This window comes from Rhopalosiphum padi, chromosome 2 (genome assembly GCF_020882245.1).
Source record: "Rhopalosiphum padi isolate XX-2018 chromosome 2, ASM2088224v1, whole genome shotgun sequence".
Classification (NCBI taxonomy): domain Eukaryota; kingdom Metazoa; phylum Arthropoda; class Insecta; order Hemiptera; family Aphididae; genus Rhopalosiphum; species Rhopalosiphum padi.
In genome coordinates this window covers 50,854,585-50,873,948 of record NC_083598.1, presented here as the reverse complement: position 1 = coordinate 50,873,948, position 19,364 = coordinate 50,854,585, and the positions used below count along the sequence as shown (strand labels likewise).

The following is a 19,364-nucleotide window of genomic DNA, read 5'->3' as shown; positions in this document are numbered from 1 at the left end:
AAACCCTAAAATACCGACTGACGAAGTGACGACCAATATATTTTTAATTATATTACATTACAGAATATTCTTTAATATCTATGCACTGAACACTAAACATAAATATATATCCACCTTGATTGTTCACAGAACAACAGATTCAACAATTGTGTTATCAGAAATCAGCTTAACACTGAATACTGATACGCCATAAAATAAAATATAAGAATCAAGAATCGTTTGTAAGCAAAGCATCTCGGCATTCGCACGTTTTAATTTAAAATTAATAATATTAAAAATATTATTATGGCCTTTACATAAAACGTAATTTTGATCTTTCAATTTAATAATTTTAATAGTTATAAATATTAATAATTATAAAATCTTATATTATGATTTATTATACTTTTAATAAAACTTATTATTTAATTTAATATTTTTAAGTGTGTACCTACAATCTACATATCAATAATAATAATTAAATTTTTAGCTTTTTTAGAAGGTATGTGAGTATCAATTAATATTAATACATAATTTATTCGGAGTTACATAAATATAAACAATGAGGTATGCTCAGTTAGTGATGGGACCAGCCGGAAGCGGAAAGGTAAATTTAAAATTTTTGTATTATGTTATTACTGTAGAGTGTAGACTAATATTTATTATGCTTATCTACTAGTATTTGGATATGAATTTATATACTTTTTTTGTTTATGTAAAGTATCTTTATTCTTAATGTCTTTTTAGATATTACTATATTGTTTGTAAATATATCAATGCTATAATTTTATAATATCTGTTTAGAAAATAAATGTATTCTACATTGATTCCATTGTGCCGTTATCTTTTGACATTACTAGAAATAATTAAAATTCCTTATTGGTTTAACTACAAACATTTATTTGAAGGCACTGGTGCAATAACAGGATACGTCCATTTTTCAAAATGTTCAGGTAACATAAAAAAAACTATATGAAATTGGTAAATGAACCAAACATTAAAAACATGGTGTTGTTCTTTTTGTCAAAATAAATTCTACTTATACATATTCTCTTTGGTTTGTATTTTATATTCATGATAATATTTATGAAAAACTAAAAAAATCACGATGATTACATTTTCAATAGTCGCAATAACCGGGTATGTCCAATTTTATTTTTGGACTTATCTGGTTATTTCAACTAACTAATCAACAAAATATTTTATTGTAGTTAATAAGCCTACTTATATCTGATTATTGCAACCAATAGAAAACCAAAATTTGTATAGAAGTGTTGGGCGCAAAAAAAATGGATATATACTGTTTCAATGGATACGTCCGGACATATCTGGCTATTGGAATCAATAGAAAATTAAAAATCAGTTTATTATTCATTGGATGTATTCGGTTTTTGCACCCATCGATAAAGATTTTTTTTCTGAATATTTCTATATCAAAAAACGATTTTTGAAAAATGTGGACGTATCCGGTTATTGCCACTGGGGCCTTCATTTTTTATACACATTTATCGTGTAAATTAATCTATAAAATAAATCATATAGTCTCCTAATATTGTGATTTTAATAAATCACTTCTTAAATCGTGTTTAATAATAATTTCTTGTATGTTAATTCAGTCCACATATTGTTCTGCTGTAGCAGAACATATTGAAAATGAAAAAAATTCAGTGATGGTAGTTAATTTGGATCCAGCAGCTGAACGTTTCAAATACAGTCCAACTGTTGATATACGTGAATTGATTCATGTTGATGATGCTATGGATGATGAAATACTACATTTTGGGCCCAATGGAGGATTGGTATTTTGTATGGAGTAAGTAAACTATTATTAATTAAAGTAAATATCTTAATAAATTATTATTTGGCTTACAGATATTTAATAGAAAATCAAGATTGGCTTAGAGAACAGTTGGGTGATGACGATGATGATTATATTTTATTTGATTTGCCTGGACAAATAGAATTATATACCCATATGAAAACTGTTAAACAATTGGCAGAATTACTTCAAAACTGGGGATTTAATGTGTGTTCAGTTATGCTGATAGATTCTCAGTTTATGGTAGATGGACCTAAATTTATTTCTGGTAATGTATATCTTTTTTTTTAATGAGGGCTCAAATTTTAAAGTGGTATTAATAATAACAAAAAGTACTTAACACGTTGACTGCCACATAGCCGCCGGCGGTCATTCAATTGGTATTTGTTTTACGCCAAGAATATTTTTCAATGTATTCTAAATTTGTATACCCAAATATTTGAAAAAATAGAAAAATAAAAAAAAAATTGAAAAAAACGGGGAAAAAAACCTATTATATCAAAAAAAAATTGTAATAATTCCCGCTACCTCACGGTCCTTATTTTAGTGCATTATTGTAGCGCCATAGAAAAGTTAATAATATAAAACCAAATGCATTTATGGTTGCCGGCGGTCATATAGCGTGGTAGTAATGATGAACTATGGGCGCCAGCGGTCACAAATGCATAAAATTTGAGAATTACAGATGACCGCCGGCGGCCATGTGGCAGTCAACATGTTAAATCTGAAAAAAAAATAAAAAAACACATTTCAATCATAAATAATTGTAGTTTCAGAAAATGTACAACAATATAATGGGATTGATTTGTTACTTGATAAACATAATTGATTAACTACAATTTAAAATATTTATATGTATTGTTAAAAGATCTTTCTAAACTTTTTGTTATTATTATGCCTAAAACATTGATTTTATTGTTACTTCATTTTTCTAGTTATATAATGGTTAAAATCCAAAGTTAGATACAATAATATGTCCTAGTTAACTTTGTATTGATGAAATTTTAATAAGTTTTTTTTTTTACTCTCACATACTAAGAATCTTTTAAAAACTATATGATAGTGTATTTCAATGTATTTAAATTTGTAAAGTTATAATATAACTTATAATATTATTATACAGCACAAATCCAAGGACTTCAATGTGTTTTTACCGGTCTTTGTGGGTCTTCTAATCCTGGGCACTTTTAAATATCCATGTATAATTTCTATATCAAGCTCCGCATGATATATATCATAGAATGCAATTTCAAATCATGGTTATTATTAATGATATAAAACAATAATATTACTATTATTCTATAGGTCAGAAACTCAGAACTGCATGAATTAGTTTTTATATGTAATATTGTTAAAATATTTGAACATATTTTATAAAAAATGAATGTATAATTATAGGAACAATGGCTGCTTTATCAGTTATGATAAATTTAGAACTACCGCATGTTAATGTTCTTTCAAAAATGGACTTACTTAGTAAAACAGCTAGAAAACATTTGGACAAGTAAATATTTCAATTTATTGTTTTTTTTAATTTAATGTTTTTAATTTTAAATTTATCAATTTAGTTATTTAGAGCCAGATGCTCGCGCATTGTTATCTGATGTAAAAAGTCATACAAGCTGGGGAAAGAAATATCGGCATTTATCTAAATGTATTGGTAAAATGATCGAAGACTATAGTCTTGTTCAATTTGTACCATTAAATATAAAAGACGAGGAGAGTATTTCTGGTTTACTATATACTATTAACACAATGATTCAATATGGTGAAGATCAAGATGTCCGAATGACTGATTTTGACCAACAAGATTCAGATGATAATGCAGGAGGCGTTGAAGAATTTGATTAGAATATAAAGTAGGTCACACATTTTTTAGTTTTACAATTTGTGTATAATTAAATATGGATAATATTTTTTTTGCGTAACCGTTGACATTATTATTAATTATAAAGACTGTGTTATTACTATTATTATTATTAATGTTATACATCGATTTAATTAAGAAAATGAAAAAAAAGTATGTGTAACCATATAATGAAATATGTGCTCTTTGTTTAACTCAATTGCTATATTAATAAAGTACTATAATATTAAACTAGTTTTGCAATGTAATATTGTTCTATATTCTATCATTTATTTACTTCTTTACATCATTCAATACTTTATGTCCATCTTCAAACTGCACATCCTATAAAATAAAGTAATTTTATTACTTATTAGTATTATACATAAAACAAATTATTCCATCAAATACCTAATAGATATTTTTAGAAATGTTTTAATTTAATTTATTTATTTTCTGTACTGTAGTAGATATTAACACAATACTATTTAACATTAAGCTTGAATAGTACATAATTTATCTTTATAATTATTATAACTTATTCATATGGTGATATACTTTTTATACTTAATACTTTTATAAATATCAATAGGTTTAGGTACCTTATTTCCACTGTAGTTAGTTTTTCTACTTCGTAATGCAGCAGTTATATTACCACAGACTATTGATTCAATGGTCAATTTAGGTTTAACTTGTTCAATTTCTTTTTATTAAAGTTACCAATATTAAATAAAATATATATAAATTATTTTTTTAAATTTAAATTAAATATAATATACAAGATTTCTTACCCAAAGTTTGATTTCCATTAAAATGATTCAAGTTTGGTAAAATACTGCGAACATTTTTTTCAAAATTTTCAACTTTAGCCACTGGACACCCTGACAAAGATAAACTTTTTAATTGTTCGCAAAAGTTTAAAAAGTGTAACCTTGTCAAATCCATGATTTTATTTCTATAAAATTTTATTTTGTTTAAAATTGTAAACATATTTAATATAATATATTATAAAATATACCTAGATAAGTCTAGAGTGATAAGTTTAACTAGTGTAGAGCATAGCATCAGGTCATTGATATCATTGTCAGAGGCAAATAATTCTTCCAAGTTTGGTATGTTCCAAACTCCATCCAATGATTTTAAGTGGCAGGAGGCTACTTTTAGGACTTTCAAATTATCAAGTTTAAATGCAAAATCTCTACACAGAAACATTAAGTGTTAATAACATTTTCTTAATTTATTGTATAATGCATTAACCTGAATGATGGAAGAAAACTGTCTGTTAAATCAAGCTCCACCAAATTAGGTACATAAGTACCCAACATACACAAACGGTTTACAGACATAGGAGCTTGTAATTTAAGTGAAGTGATTTGATCCAAATTCCGGTTTTTGACAGTATCCTCCTTAAAATTGAATATTTGGTAATGTTTGTATTTTACTTGTGTTGGATAAAGCAATATTTTAAAATATAAATATACAGTTAAATGTGAAAATGGTTTAAAATATAATATTGTATTTTAAATATTGAAGCATTGTAAAAAATGACTTTAGTTAATTAAGTTAACATAAAAATAACTTCAATGAAAATAAGCACCCATTTATAGTTAATTTAAAAAAAATGTTATTGAATAGTGACCATACCAATATTTTTTTAATGTTCTTTATCTAATATGTAGGTACTACTACGGCTTTACTACCTACCAATTTGGCTTTTATATTATTATTTATTACCATTAAATTTTATCACTATATTTTTGAAACAATATAATAATTATAAATTTATAATTGTCATTAGATATAATACCTATTAAAGTATTAACCTACCAATAGTGTCGTTATACCCATATTTCTGTTGTTGTTTACTTCGTCCAAGTATGATTCCATATTAATAATAAAGACTAGAGCTATTTATGTAAATACATAATATTATATTAATTGAACTATAATAATATTATTATTGAACTCAAATATTATTTCTTCTTTTATACTTACATTTGTGTCTTTGACAGTTTCTATGGTTACTGTTGTTGAATCATTATATTTACAAGCAATAACCCAATGAATTAAATAAATTAATATTATATCATACGTTCTTTGCTATTTTTATCTATAAAAATAATGGTAGGTAGTAGGTACAAACACATAGCATTTTATCTAAATCTAATTATTAGTGATGAAAATTATTTTATACAATGGTATATTATATTTATTTATAATTATTAATAAATTATACAAATATTGTGGTTTATATTCTGAGAGGAGCGACGATTGTATTTATTTTTGAATATGTATTTTTTCTGTGTATGTGATAAGCATAGGAAAACTGCTTTAATTTTCAATTTTGAGAATGGTTTTGATAGAATATTGGATCTAATATGTACTTTGAAGAGGTACAAATTAAAATTTCCAAGCATTTTTTGACCAAAAAAAGTAAAATTAAGGATAAACAGGAATTTTTATGCAAATCTAGTTTTTGATAAAAACAAAATATTTTTTTTTTTTTAACTCGATAATGAATCATTGCATGTAGATACTAGAAATTTTCATTAAACGTATATAACATACCTAATCATATTTTATACTTGATATGATTTTAAAAATATTTAAACTATTTTTGGGCTATTTATACTACCTATTTATAAACATTTTAAATTTTAACTTTTTTAGTTTTTTTTATAGATATAGATAAAAAGTAATTCGCTGGGTAAATAAAAACTTGAAAATTAATTCCAAAAAGTTCTACGTAGACTACGTAAGTATTTCATACTAAAACCAAAAAAATTTAAAAAAATATTATATTATAAGCATTAAGCATATTTTTTTTATAGATATGCTAAGTTAAAATTTGAACGAAATTACATATTTAAACTATGGTCTATGATTAACGTTATTCATTGTTTTGTTACAGTTCACAAACATTATTGTTGGGCCATTGAACTTGAGTATTTAAGTAGGGAGTCCCGGAGACCAAATAATTGAATTATAATCGAGCTTAAACCTGATTATAAGGACATAAAGAGAGTTTTTAATGTAGGTATTGTGGTTTTTGAAGTCTTTAAAATTTCTCGTAATGAAGCCTAATATAGAAGATGATTTATTGATAATATGTTGGATGTGTTTATTAAAGAAAAGATTTGATTCAATATACAAAGATTACATAAATTATTTACGCGAAGTAATGGGTGATTGCGAATGTTGTAGATGTAATGAATTGAGTTATGTGACCTTGTAAATGTCATTATTTTGCATTTATCAATATTGTAATATCATTGTTTGTATATAGGTATCACGGTAATTTATATCTTCATGAAATAAATAAGATAATATAATTATCTTTCTATTTTTTTGTATTAATCAAGTATATTTATAAGTTCTTAATGTTATTTAGGTTTCTAAGTATGGTCCATGAACATTTTTCGAGTATAGAAATACCAAAAAAAAAAAAAAATCAAATTTAAAGGTACCTATATTGCATGTTCTAGAATTTAAATCTATTTGAAAATTATTTGTGATAGTTATGAGAGATGGGGGTGCATTACTCTTTGAAAACCCCACTGAATTGGATATTATGATAATACACTGTTTATTTAAATTGAAAACATATTTTAATCAGTGTATTTGACTAAATACAATTATACAAATATATTTAGTCATTCATAGATTCCGCTGCCACAATATTGGTCATTTACTATTGACTAATAATGATTAGAAACATTGATCATTGGAATCGATTATGCTTAAAAACCGCTTATTATGTCGTATATTCCTGAATTGAAGACAGTTTTTTAGTTTTAATAATAATTTATGGCACTCTATAGTTAACTATTAGATTTTGATTACAGTCTATATAATAGTTTAAGCATACTCGTAATAATATAAACGCATACGATATTAAATTATTCTGTGACACTAGGTATTACGTATTCCTATGCACATACAGTCACACAGTAATCGTTAATATTTAACACATGTTTCATTATTTTAAAACCTATATAATATTATGACCGATTGTTATGGTTAAATAAACACCCTTTCGATGTAATCATTTATTCAACAGGAGACAGTTTTGACAGCACAACTCGAAATAAATCACGGTGTTAGTGTCGAACACAGCGACAGTAGGTACTCATTCATCAACTGCCGAAACTCCTAAGAACTTAATAATTTTATAAACTATAAATCCTATGGCGCTAACCAATACATTGTTGTTAGCGCTTTGTGCCAATTGGCCACCGCCGAATATTACAGAAACTACTTTACCGCCACCGTGGAAATGGAGTAAGTTTAAATTTCGCATCCATAATTATGGTGTTTACCCGTTAAAACAATATAATATTATACTCACGCTATAGCTTAAATATTTGGTTTTTACATTAAAGGTTGGATGAGAGGTAGACATTTATCATATACTGTCATTTTTTAACTGCGTTTTAGTCAAATTTTAGAATTAAAGCTTACCTTATAATTTCAGAGACGAAATCTTCCCAATAGATTAATCGTAATAATTTTTGTAACTGTGCACTCGTGCGTTAAAATGATTTACGAGTGTAACATTCGCTATTTTTTTTAACATCAGTGAACCACACAGTGGCGGCTTGAGTCTTCATAATTCAAGAAGCAAGGTTCAAAACAACCCACCCATCACCCACTAACTAAATTTACTAAGACCAATGTAATATTTTTAAGTTTTTCTTTAGTTAAATTTATTATTATTTGCATATGACATATTCGACTTTAGATAACGTGAGAAATGTTATAGATAGAGTTAGTAAAATTAAAACAAATAAATAAATATGATAATTAAGATAACTAGTCAACTATTTAAAAACAAGTAATAAAATATATAAAATGTTAGTATGGTAGGTTATAGTAGGTATAGTAAATTATAATAACATCGATAGTAATAGCAATAAAAATCACAGACGAGTATTTAGTTCTTCAAGCCATTTTATAGCTGTTGGTCCACCCTCGTGTAGTTTTGTTAATCCTTTTTTGAACATTGTAATGGGACACGACTCAACCATATGTTTGATTGTCTGCGTTTCTCCACATTCGCAAAGTGGAGAGTCTACCATTCCCCATTTGTGAAGTAGGTAGTTGCATCTTCCTTGTTCCGTTCTTATCCGATTAAGCGTTGTCCATATAGCCCTTGTGCCATCCCAGCCAGGGACTTTTTTAAATGGTTAAATTTATGATATATATAATATAGATAGATACACTTATTTTTTACTTGAACGATCAATGATCAATCTTCTGTTATGAATTATGATTAAACCTGTTAAACTTCAAACATTTTTTCCCATTTTCGGAGCAGGTGCAGTCGTACTTAATATTCTTATGACAAGCCATCACCCCTGGAACCACATATCAATTTATTACTATGGGGAACGGATTCTATTGCAATGAAAAGACTAAAATATTTTTTAACATGAATTTTCTATGTTGTTTATTTTGTAAGATAGAGATTAAATAAATCCACTTTTCTATTGTAAAGTGGGATTTAGTGAAAGAGGAAGGGGCGCTTTGGTTCCTGGTATAAAAAATATGTCTATATTCGATTGTAATCTACGCTTATTTCGTATTAACAAGTGTTCATTTAGCATAATTTCCTGTATAATTGTATCTACTATTTAAGGGTTTGCGAATTGGATTATTGCAAGTTTTTATTTTTAATTTTCTTATTTTAATAATTTAAAGTTTTTTTTTGTACAAATTGGAGACTGCAATAAGCCCTTAGTCAGCACTGTTTTTTCATAAATAATGATTAAAATAAAAATAATACTTAAATTTTATTTCCCAAGAAATGCATTACAATATTTGTAAGAACTAAGAACTAAGGAGTGAGTAGTAACTGTTATTTATTTAATTTTATTTAGTATCTGAGCATAAAGCGAAATACATTAATAGTAGAGAATATCAGTGTGATCTGAAAAACAACTTTCAGATTCAATACGAAATTCTGCGGGGTAAACGGTTGAAAATTGCTACATTTCCAGTGAGTATTAACCAATTAAATATAATTCTACATTGAATAATTACTAAATACAAAAATTTAAGTAATTATAAATTTATAAGTTATAACTTAAGAAAAATACGTATAATATACAGGTGAGTGTATCACAATAATGATCTGACACATTTGAATATAAAATTGTCATATCTCCAGGATATATTATAAAGAATAATTATATATAATAAATTATATTTTAACATTTTTGACGAGCTAATAAATTGAAACGTCTTTCTGTACCATAGAATTCAAAACCTTTGAGTTGGGTTACAAAAGAAATTAACGGTACACTTATCGGTCACGGAATTGCATTTGAAATTGTGGAAACGCTTCGTCAACGGTATGGATTCACTTACGATGTAGTGATACCAACAAGAGAAACCTTGTTAAATGAAAATGGCAGTATCATATATATGCTAGTGAATGGGGTGAGATGAAAATAACTCCATTTATAATGTATGGGTTACTAAATACCTTACGTTTAATTTGTTTTTTATTGTCAAATTCTCGACACTTAAAATATCAAATGTGCGTTTTTATAGGTAAGTAACTATTCTATAATTGGAAATTAAATATCCTATTTAAGTTTATAGGTTGAGACTTTTGTATTATAGGTATAAATAGATCAATAACTTAATAACCAAATTACCCTAAAACTATCAACCTACTAATAAAAGTTTGTTCAAATTTGTTTTACTTTATTTGGACTTAAAAATTAAATCTCGGGGGGGGGGGGGATTATAAAAATTTAAATTTATGTATTTTTTGAGTTATTTCCTTTTTTGAATCTTATATATTTATAATTTATATGTAACATAAACATAGCTATACATTTATAATTGAATATAAGGTAATATATGCAATAATTTTTATCTTAAAAATTATTCAAACATGAATAATATTCATTACATTATTCATATTAGTGAAAAAATATAATGTTGGTTTGTTGAAAATCAAAAATAATTCAGAAAAAAAAAATTATCAATAATAAAAAACGTATATTAGTTAATATAAAATATTAATTTCCATTGACCTTGGACAAAGGTTAATATTGTAAGTAATAAAGTAACTTTGCCTATCTATTTTTAAATTAACAATATTTTTATGTAGTTCTTACATAAATGGAATAATTCAAAACCGATAAATATTTTTATATTTAATATTATAAGATATTATAATATATAAGAAAAATGACTTAGGACAATAAAAATAATAATAATATAAATAATTGTTTTATATTATTATTTATGTTTTTCATTTATTTTATTTACAATAATATTGGCAACTACTGCAAATATTCAATTTACCCATAATACTAGAATACTAGATTTGTTCAATATATCGATTATTAACTTCATTATAAATTCAAACTTTTTTCATTATTTTAATTGCTTTATAACCTAAAAAATAAACAAAAGCTGGACGTGATTAAAAAAAAAGTAAAAAAGAAATCAATATACATGCAATATAATATTTAAATAACTATAATTTCCTAATGTAAAAGCTGTATATAAACAAGTTTTTGCAAACATGATTCGTTTAAAATAAAAAGTACCTAAATATATAATCTAAAAATGTAATAGTATATAGTAGCGGTTATATATTAAGTAGATATGACCTACGTAGGTACTCATTTAGTCATTTATAAAGATCATAATATTTAAACATACGTATATACTATATACTAGCTTGAGGATACAATAAGTAGTCAAATGTTTCTACGGATAATGATACAATTTCTTCGACCAATCTGTATACCTATAGAGTATAGGCTATATAAGTTATTGGTTACTGTTATTATTTATTACTAAAACGTAAAATTTATATTAGTTGATCATTCATAATCTTATTAAATTAATGTAAAATATTGTGTAGGTATAACATTACAAACATCTACGCATATATCCGTAAAGATAATAAAGGTTTAGTTACAGCAGCAAAAATACATTATTAGCCTAATAAAAAATAATAAATATTTATGTTATAATTAAAATCCTAAGAAGTATACGGGATTGTCTTTTATTATAATAGGTATACAGTTTTGTGTTGCCCTGACGAACTTCTTTTGGGACGCTTTTAGTCCATTTTTTTTGTAGTTTCCAATTATTCCAAATTAATTCTTATTAGTTATTATAATATATATACATTATACATTATATATATACATATTTAATTATATTTTTAAATAAAATTAATTTGTTGACAAAATATTATGTTAATGTATTACTGTATTAGTAATATATTTTTAAATTGTAATCTTATTCTTAAAAACATAATTTCATACAATATCTTAAAAACAAAATGGCTATGGTGAGGATCCAACCCTCTCATTAACTTTTAGTATACGCCCCTGATGTGATATGTCTTGCGCGTCACATGCATTTTTATTAGGAAAATAAAAATTTATTTTTATGATTACCTACCTAATTTATTCTTAAATATTATATACCTATTAACCTATTATAATATGATTATTATTTTAGGAAGTAGATATGGCAGCTGCTTTTATACCGGTTTTGCCGGGACTGGATGACATTGTCAAGTGGGGTATAGAGTTGACTCAATTCCAATACGTCGTGCTTATGAAAAGACCTAAAGAAAGTGCTACTGGATCCGGTTTATTAGCGCCTTTTGAAATTGAGGTAACATTTTTTTACAAAGTATATAGTTCATTTATCGAAGAACGATGATAAATGATAATGAATGACAAATGTTATAATACTATAGAAAATACAATTTGTATATTATTATTGTAGTTATAATAACGTAATAACTAATAAGTAATAATTTTCTAAAAAAAGTGTAAACGATTTGTATAAATTTACTTTTTATTTATAATAATAATTTAATTATAAATTATAATTAATACACAATTTATTGATCTATTATTATTATAATTCAAAAATCCATGTATTAATAATTGGCCTTTTATAGGTGTGGTTATTAATTTTGATGTCACTGATAGCAGTGGGTCCAATTATTTATGGTATTATGATGTTAAGACATAAACTCTGTGGTCACGATTCAGGGGTATATCCAATACCCACATGCATTTGGTTCGTATATGGGGCGTTAATGAAACAAGGATCATCCTTGAACCCAGATACTGGTACGTATTATAAATCGTACTTAGTTATAATTATCTTCAATATACAACAAAATACTATTAATTTTAAATTTGGATATTGAACTGTTGAAATACAATGTGCGTTATAACCTATGTAAGTTATATAGATAATAAATGTAAATAAAAGTGGTCATCATTATCTACTTGACTGCCTATATAATACACACATGCAGTGGCGGATCCAGGATTTAATTTTTTTTTGGGGGGGGGGGCATAGTCCAAAACGCAAATCTTAAAATTTTCAGTTATTAACAAATATATACAAATATGTGTATTTAACTTATGCCAATGGGGGGGAAGCCGAGGCCCTTCGGGCGGGGGGCTTAAATCCGCCACTGCACACATGTATCCATACATTGTAACCTTTAAGGGTTAGAGCGGCATAAAAAAGGCAAGGAGGCTTAATCGCCTTGTTTTTGACAGCGTTTTAACATTTTGTTCAAAAGATACGTTAGTTTGCTTATGCTTTGAATTTGTATCAAACAATTTCCTCCGTTAAAAATAGTTATTTATTTTTGAAATATTATCATTTTAGTGGCATAAAGTTATTTTATTAAATATTTTTAAATTTGGTAAAACAATTATACAGTGTCATATTTAGTGAAATTTATTTTATAATCTCACTATTCCGTATAATTGTGTCTGGTTATAATGCAATACTTTTTTGTTATTGGTTATTTATATTTTTTATTATATTTTATGTGTATTATGATTATTTATTTTATAAGAATAAACTAGCTAGCTTTTTTGATACTATATTACAGTGAATACCTACCTACACATTTAAATTATAAGTACAAAGACCCCCCGGCCCTCACCCTCGACAATCGGCTGCGGTAAAGTAATAAAATTAATATTTTCGAGTAATAAAAATTAGGTATTTAAGTTTATATTATAGAACATTTAAAACATATTTATATAAGAAGCTCGTAGTACTTTTGGCATTTTGTCCAACTTTGAGCTCTGCATACATTATTTTAATACATACATATTATATGATACAACGTCTTAAGTATCTATATAGCTATATAAAAAATAATACATCTATAAATCATAAATCTGCATCTGTTGTTTGGTAATGCAATTACGTATTTTAAATTAAATATTTGTATAGATTCTGCTAGACTCATATTCGCCACATGGTGGATATTCATAATGATATTGACCTCGTTCTATACGGCAAATTTGACTGCGTTTTTAACATTGTCAAAATTTACGTTACCCATAAAAAGAATAGAAGATATCGCGAGTAATGAGTACCGATGGATTTCTTCAGAGGGTAGTGCCGTCGAGTACATCGTCAAGATGGACAATGATCTGAAGCCACTCAGACAATCAATGTTCGAGGGAAATGGTCAATTTATGGTTATAAATATCGACGAAATTGATACTATTTTAAATTATATTTCATCAGGTAAGAAAATATAATTGAATATAGTATATAATTTAATAGATTAATTTTTCAATATATATATATTACTTTAGTTTTATACCGTATAATATGATGACTATTGTAAAATGTTGGGTCGTAGCCACTTTTTTCTAAAAATGAGATACCGTATCTCTCCATGCTGTCTGGAAAACAGTATCTCATTTTTGTAAGAAACCCTAAATCTTACTCTAATTTTGAATAAAAATTTTTTTCCCCTTTATACAATATTTATAGGAACGTTGCTTCTACACGATAAGAATTGGCTAAATTTTTTAATGCTGCACATCGAAAGGTCAATAACAGATGACAAGGAGCGGTGTCGTTATGTGTTGACTACAGATCCATATTTGACAAGATCAATGTCATTTGTCTACCCTAAACACAGTATTTTACCACCACTATTCAATCCTATGTAAGTTTTTATTCGTATAATTATCTATAATATAATGCTACATTATTTCTGTTTTGGAAAATCTAAGGTCAAAATGTAATTAAAATTTATAACTTATGTTTACAATTTAATAAATTTATATTATAGAGTACTCTATCAGATGTCCTATAATTCTTTTTCAGTAGTGGTTTTAACTTTTAAGGGAATAGACACCCCATAACCTACACCTTGGGAATTGTTTTTCCTATTAATATATTAAGTATGAAAAATATTAATTTATATCATTTATTAACTATATACTTTAAAAGTTTCAAAATATAACAATATAATAGAATGGTACCTATGCTTAGATAGTCTTCGGCCTTTGGTTACTGTTCCTTTTAGTCATAGTATAAATATTAAATAGGCTATATTAATGTTGCTATAAAATTAAAATGTAATAAGCATTAATTATATACTTACCTATATAGTATATGCATTATGTTATTTAAATTAATTTTACATTTCTATATAATAAAAACTATTTATCAGTTATAAATATTTAAAACCTAATTATTATGAATCATGATTATTTATATTACAAAATTAATTTTATTTTAAACTCTAAATAGTTATTGCATGAACGTATACATATAACGGCCAACGGGACGGGCATTTGGTAATAGAATTAATGTAGGAATATAAAAATTGTTTTTTAAATTTATTTATACATTTTAATGTAATTGTATAACAAAAAGAATATAAATAAATAACAAAATTAATTATACCATTATTGAATTTGATACATTTTATAACTTATAAGATTATGTTGTAGATATAATAGTTTAATGGTAAAATATGCGGTATTAGCATTATAGTAATATCTTATTAAAACTTTGGAATAATAAGTTGATGATTAAAATATTTAACAGTAAAAAAATATTTTTTTATTAAGTCTTTTTTTATAATAAACGAATGACTTATAATCAATTGTGAATAATTCTATACTTAAGGCGCTTTATTCAGACTTCAGACTTTTATGAATAAATATATTATTTTGTTCAGTTATATAATAGTATCAAATCATTGTTTTTTAATAATTTATAACTGTTAACTACTTACATTTTTATTATATCTTTAAATTCTGAAGAAAGTATTTTTTTTTAAGTTTTCAGACAAATGTTATTATTGATCGATATGTTAAAAATATGGTATTTAAATTAAAATTTTTAACAATGTAATAATACAGACATTTTTTAAGTAAAAAGCAAATGCATAATTAAGGTAAAATATGTTAAGTTTATATTATAGAAATTTCAAAGTATGCAAAGATAATTTTTTTTATGCAAAATATTATGTTATTGAATCAATGTCACAAATATTGAACACAATTTCTTTGTTACCTAGTATTTAATATAACTTGGAAAAATTGATATGCAAATTCATGAACTCACGGTCCCTTATGATAATTATATTATTATTATAAGAGTAAAATATGTAAAACAATATAATGACTGATACATATTTTTAGTTCGTACCAGTTCAGCGAGTTTTACAATACTTTTTTGCAAGGCTTAAAATCGAAATCAAATTTTACAATTTTAATATTAAAAATAATGTATTGATTTTATAATTTTATGCACAACATTAATTTGTTTTTTGATTTTTAATTAGATTTTTTGATTTAAAATATTATAATTTTTACGATTTTAATTTTTATTTCTGCCTTCATGCAATACATTTGTCGTCGTTCGCGCGTTCCATGTGCGTCGTTTTATACTCCTAAAAAATAAATATATTAATAGTTATTCAATATTCTTATTATAATATACATCAATATGTAATAAATAATAGCTTATATTACCTACCGTTGAACTATATTATAGTATATAGACCAGGGCTGTATACAGACGTCTATCGACTATATAGTTGAATTTTAAATTTTATTACATTTTTTATTAACAATTGTAATCTGCGATTATTGTGTATAGGTACAAATTATAAAACGATTATTATTCTAATATGAGTTATGGATTCAATTTTTTTCTATTCCATTATAAACGTTGAATATCATTAAAAAAAATTTCGATTTTCATATTATACGAGCAGAATGCTGTCGTACATGGAGTCGGGCATTGTGAGGCATTTGCAGACCAAAGACCTTCCGGAGGCGGTAATTTGCCCACTTAACCTGGGCAGCAAGGAGCGGCAACTCCGCAATTCAGACCTGTACACCACGTACGCGGTGGTGGTGTGCGGGTTTTCCATGGCCGCGGCCGTATTCACGCTCGAGCTGTTGTCCAGGCGTACCGGCTGGTTCGCGTCAGCCGACCTTGCCCGTAGATCGCACGACCCGCACGGCGGCATGGTCCGGTGCGAGATCGCGGTCTTCGGCAAACCATCCAAGACCATATACCCGTTCAGCCACCGGGATAATGTCATGAACGCCGCTTCCGCCACACACTTCGTCTTTCACAAATCGTCATCGTCATCATCGTCATCAAGCGCATTTGTCGTCAACGCTCGCGGCATGGGCACAACAAACGTATCAGATTCGTCGTCTCCGTCGCCGTTTTTGTGGTTGAAAGGCAAATCGTCGCTACGGCGATTTCAATACTAATCCATTATACAAGCTACAGTTAATATAAATTATATATATATATATATATATATATATATATACCTAGAGAGAGATTACTTTAGTGATAGGGTGTTGATTGTTGATAAATGGATGATCTATATTCTATAAAACAAAAAAGACAACGATAAAAACTTATCTTCATTTTTTTCAAAATTATTAAAAATATATTATTTTTATTATTTTAAAGAAAAATTGTGTAAACATATATCTATAAAAGTATTTTTTATATGTGTATACCTGCATGAGCACCTGACGTTTGCGGTAAATCTAATCATAGCAATAAAAACCTTCAATAATCATAGTACAAATATTTTTAAAAATTTTAAATTTTTCTTTAAAATCTAAAATTTAAGAAAAATAATCTGATGGTAGTATGGTACAATGAAAAATGAAACAAATAAAAACATTATGAATAATATGAAAAAATTAATGTTAATAATAAAAATAAATATATACATAGGCATATGGCTTAAAAATAATTTAAATATGCAACATTTAACTTTCATAATGTTCTGAATCAATGAAACATGAAACAAAGTTGTAAACTTTTAATCTAGTTAATGTCATCATTGTCATTGTATAAAGGATTAAAGGAAAAAATTAAAAATTCATCAATATTCAATCTCTATTAATTTTTATAACAATATGGTTGTATAGTGCAACTGTGTAGGCGTACTTGAATTTCTTAAACCTAAATTTTGGGGTTGGGATTAAATCTAGAAAATAGAAATCAATACCAACAATACCTAAACTGAGTAAAAAGAAATCCATTTCTGAAAAAAAATTCGAGGGGGGGTGTTAATAATTACAATTTACATGTTATTTATAAAATATAAACATTACCTAATTGTAAAGCTTCTTTCTGTTCTTATTGTTGAGAATTATCTTGTAATTTGAATATTACAATCATAAATGATAATTGATATTATTTTAATTGTTGACTAAATTTCCACGCCAATTTTATTATGACTTGTTACTATTAATAATTGGAAATTTTTAGTAGGTATGTGGGTATTTTTTAAGCTTCAATGAAACACACACAGTACTTTAGCCTCATTTATCATATTTTGGTTTGATTGTATTCAACATGGAAAATACATTTTCACAATATTGTTTGTTGATAAGAATATTAATTTTTAGTGATAGTATGGAATGAGTCATTTTTTCAGTCTACAAAATATAAGTTAAGTAAGTTACAAATTTTTAAAATTGTTTAATTGTCTAATTGGTAACTTTTTAATTTAATATATGTATATCTAATAATTTTTTTTCACATGCAGTTATTTTTAATAATTTAACAATGAAACAAACATATTTTAAGTGTTGTAAAAAATAAAATTTGGCCAACGTGTTACTTAGTATGCTGTTTCCGGGTGTAAATTATTAATATACGGCTACACATTTGATATGTAGACTATAGTTATTATTTTTATGATTATACAGTCAATACCTACAAATTACAATATCTGTTATTTTTTCGATGTAATAAAAAAAAAAATAGTAGGCAAGGAGTTATCGCTCTACTATACATTAGGTGTTTAGTGGTTACTATTATGGGTGTGTTAAATTTGAATTCTATAATATATATCGTTGTATACGAAAAACGATTTTAAGCAGCGATGGTCTGTCAGCAAAACATTGTCTGTCACAAACTATATTTCATGATATCATTTTTTTTTTGATTTACTATTATATATTATATATATGTATAGTAATTTATTTTACTATTCGTATTATGTTATGTTGATATAATTTATTCCGAAAATATTGCATTTATTATATTATTTTAAATCATATAACTCAAAATGTAATAATACCTTTTTTAAGATAAAACAGTAAAAATATATTTCGTAGTATAAATACATATAATAATATCTTAAAATAAATCAAAATTGTTATTACCTATAGTAAGATTCATAATAGTATAAATGTAAAGGTTTCCTCAAAAATGTTTTTAAAGTATAACAAAATAATTAAAATTGTAAATCGTTATTTATCGTTTAAATAATTAAATCATCCAACAGTTATTTTGAATTTAGAATGTCCATAAAAAAATAATTATCTTTTTATATTTTTTAGATGTTATGGTCTCAGTATGATTTATTTATGAGGAAATTTTGTACTACATTTTCAAAAC

The 19,364-nt window shown here is 25.8% G+C and overlaps 3 protein-coding genes across 4 annotated transcripts; 2 read left to right on the top strand and 1 right to left on the bottom strand.

The window, feature by feature from the left end:
- The first annotated feature begins 177 nt into the window (after nucleotides 1-177).
- LOC132921273 (GPN-loop GTPase 3) lies at nucleotides 178-3,899 on the top strand. 2 transcript variants are annotated; one of them, XM_060984202.1, is made up of 6 exons: nucleotides 178-303; nucleotides 470-586; nucleotides 1,596-1,792; nucleotides 1,852-2,066; nucleotides 3,197-3,302; nucleotides 3,367-3,899. In XM_060984202.1, exons 2-6 carry the CDS (start codon nucleotides 542-544, stop codon nucleotides 3,647-3,649), a joined length of 846 nt encoding a protein of 281 aa, XP_060840185.1. In that variant the 5' UTR covers nucleotides 178-303; nucleotides 470-541; the 3' UTR covers nucleotides 3,650-3,899. The 2 variants fall into 2 exon arrangements, with proteins under 2 accessions (XP_060840185.1, XP_060840186.1); XM_060984203.1 differs by lacking the exons at nucleotides 178-303; nucleotides 470-586 and adding an exon at nucleotides 769-960.
- A 1-nt stretch (nucleotide 3,900) lies between these two features.
- On the bottom strand, nucleotides 3,901-5,640 carry LOC132921274 (uncharacterized). The gene is made up of 6 exons (XM_060984205.1): nucleotides 5,472-5,640; nucleotides 4,902-5,050; nucleotides 4,663-4,842; nucleotides 4,436-4,599; nucleotides 4,247-4,347; nucleotides 3,901-3,989 (listed from the first exon to the last, which is right to left on the bottom strand). Exons 1-6 carry the CDS (start codon nucleotides 5,529-5,531, stop codon nucleotides 3,939-3,941), a joined length of 705 nt encoding a protein of 234 aa, XP_060840188.1. The 5' UTR covers nucleotides 5,532-5,640; the 3' UTR covers nucleotides 3,901-3,938.
- Nucleotides 5,641-7,299: 1,659 nt separating this feature from the next.
- Nucleotides 7,300-19,078, top strand: LOC132922235 (ionotropic receptor 93a). Its single transcript, XM_060985644.1, has 8 exons — nucleotides 7,300-7,925; nucleotides 9,524-9,642; nucleotides 9,903-10,085; nucleotides 12,141-12,299; nucleotides 12,592-12,766; nucleotides 13,899-14,198; nucleotides 14,451-14,628; nucleotides 16,696-19,078. The coding sequence occupies exons 1-8, from the start codon at nucleotides 7,832-7,834 to the stop codon at nucleotides 17,204-17,206; spliced, it is 1,719 nt and encodes a 572-aa protein (XP_060841627.1). The 5' UTR covers nucleotides 7,300-7,831; the 3' UTR covers nucleotides 17,207-19,078.
- The last annotated feature ends 286 nt before the right edge of the window (nucleotides 19,079-19,364 follow it).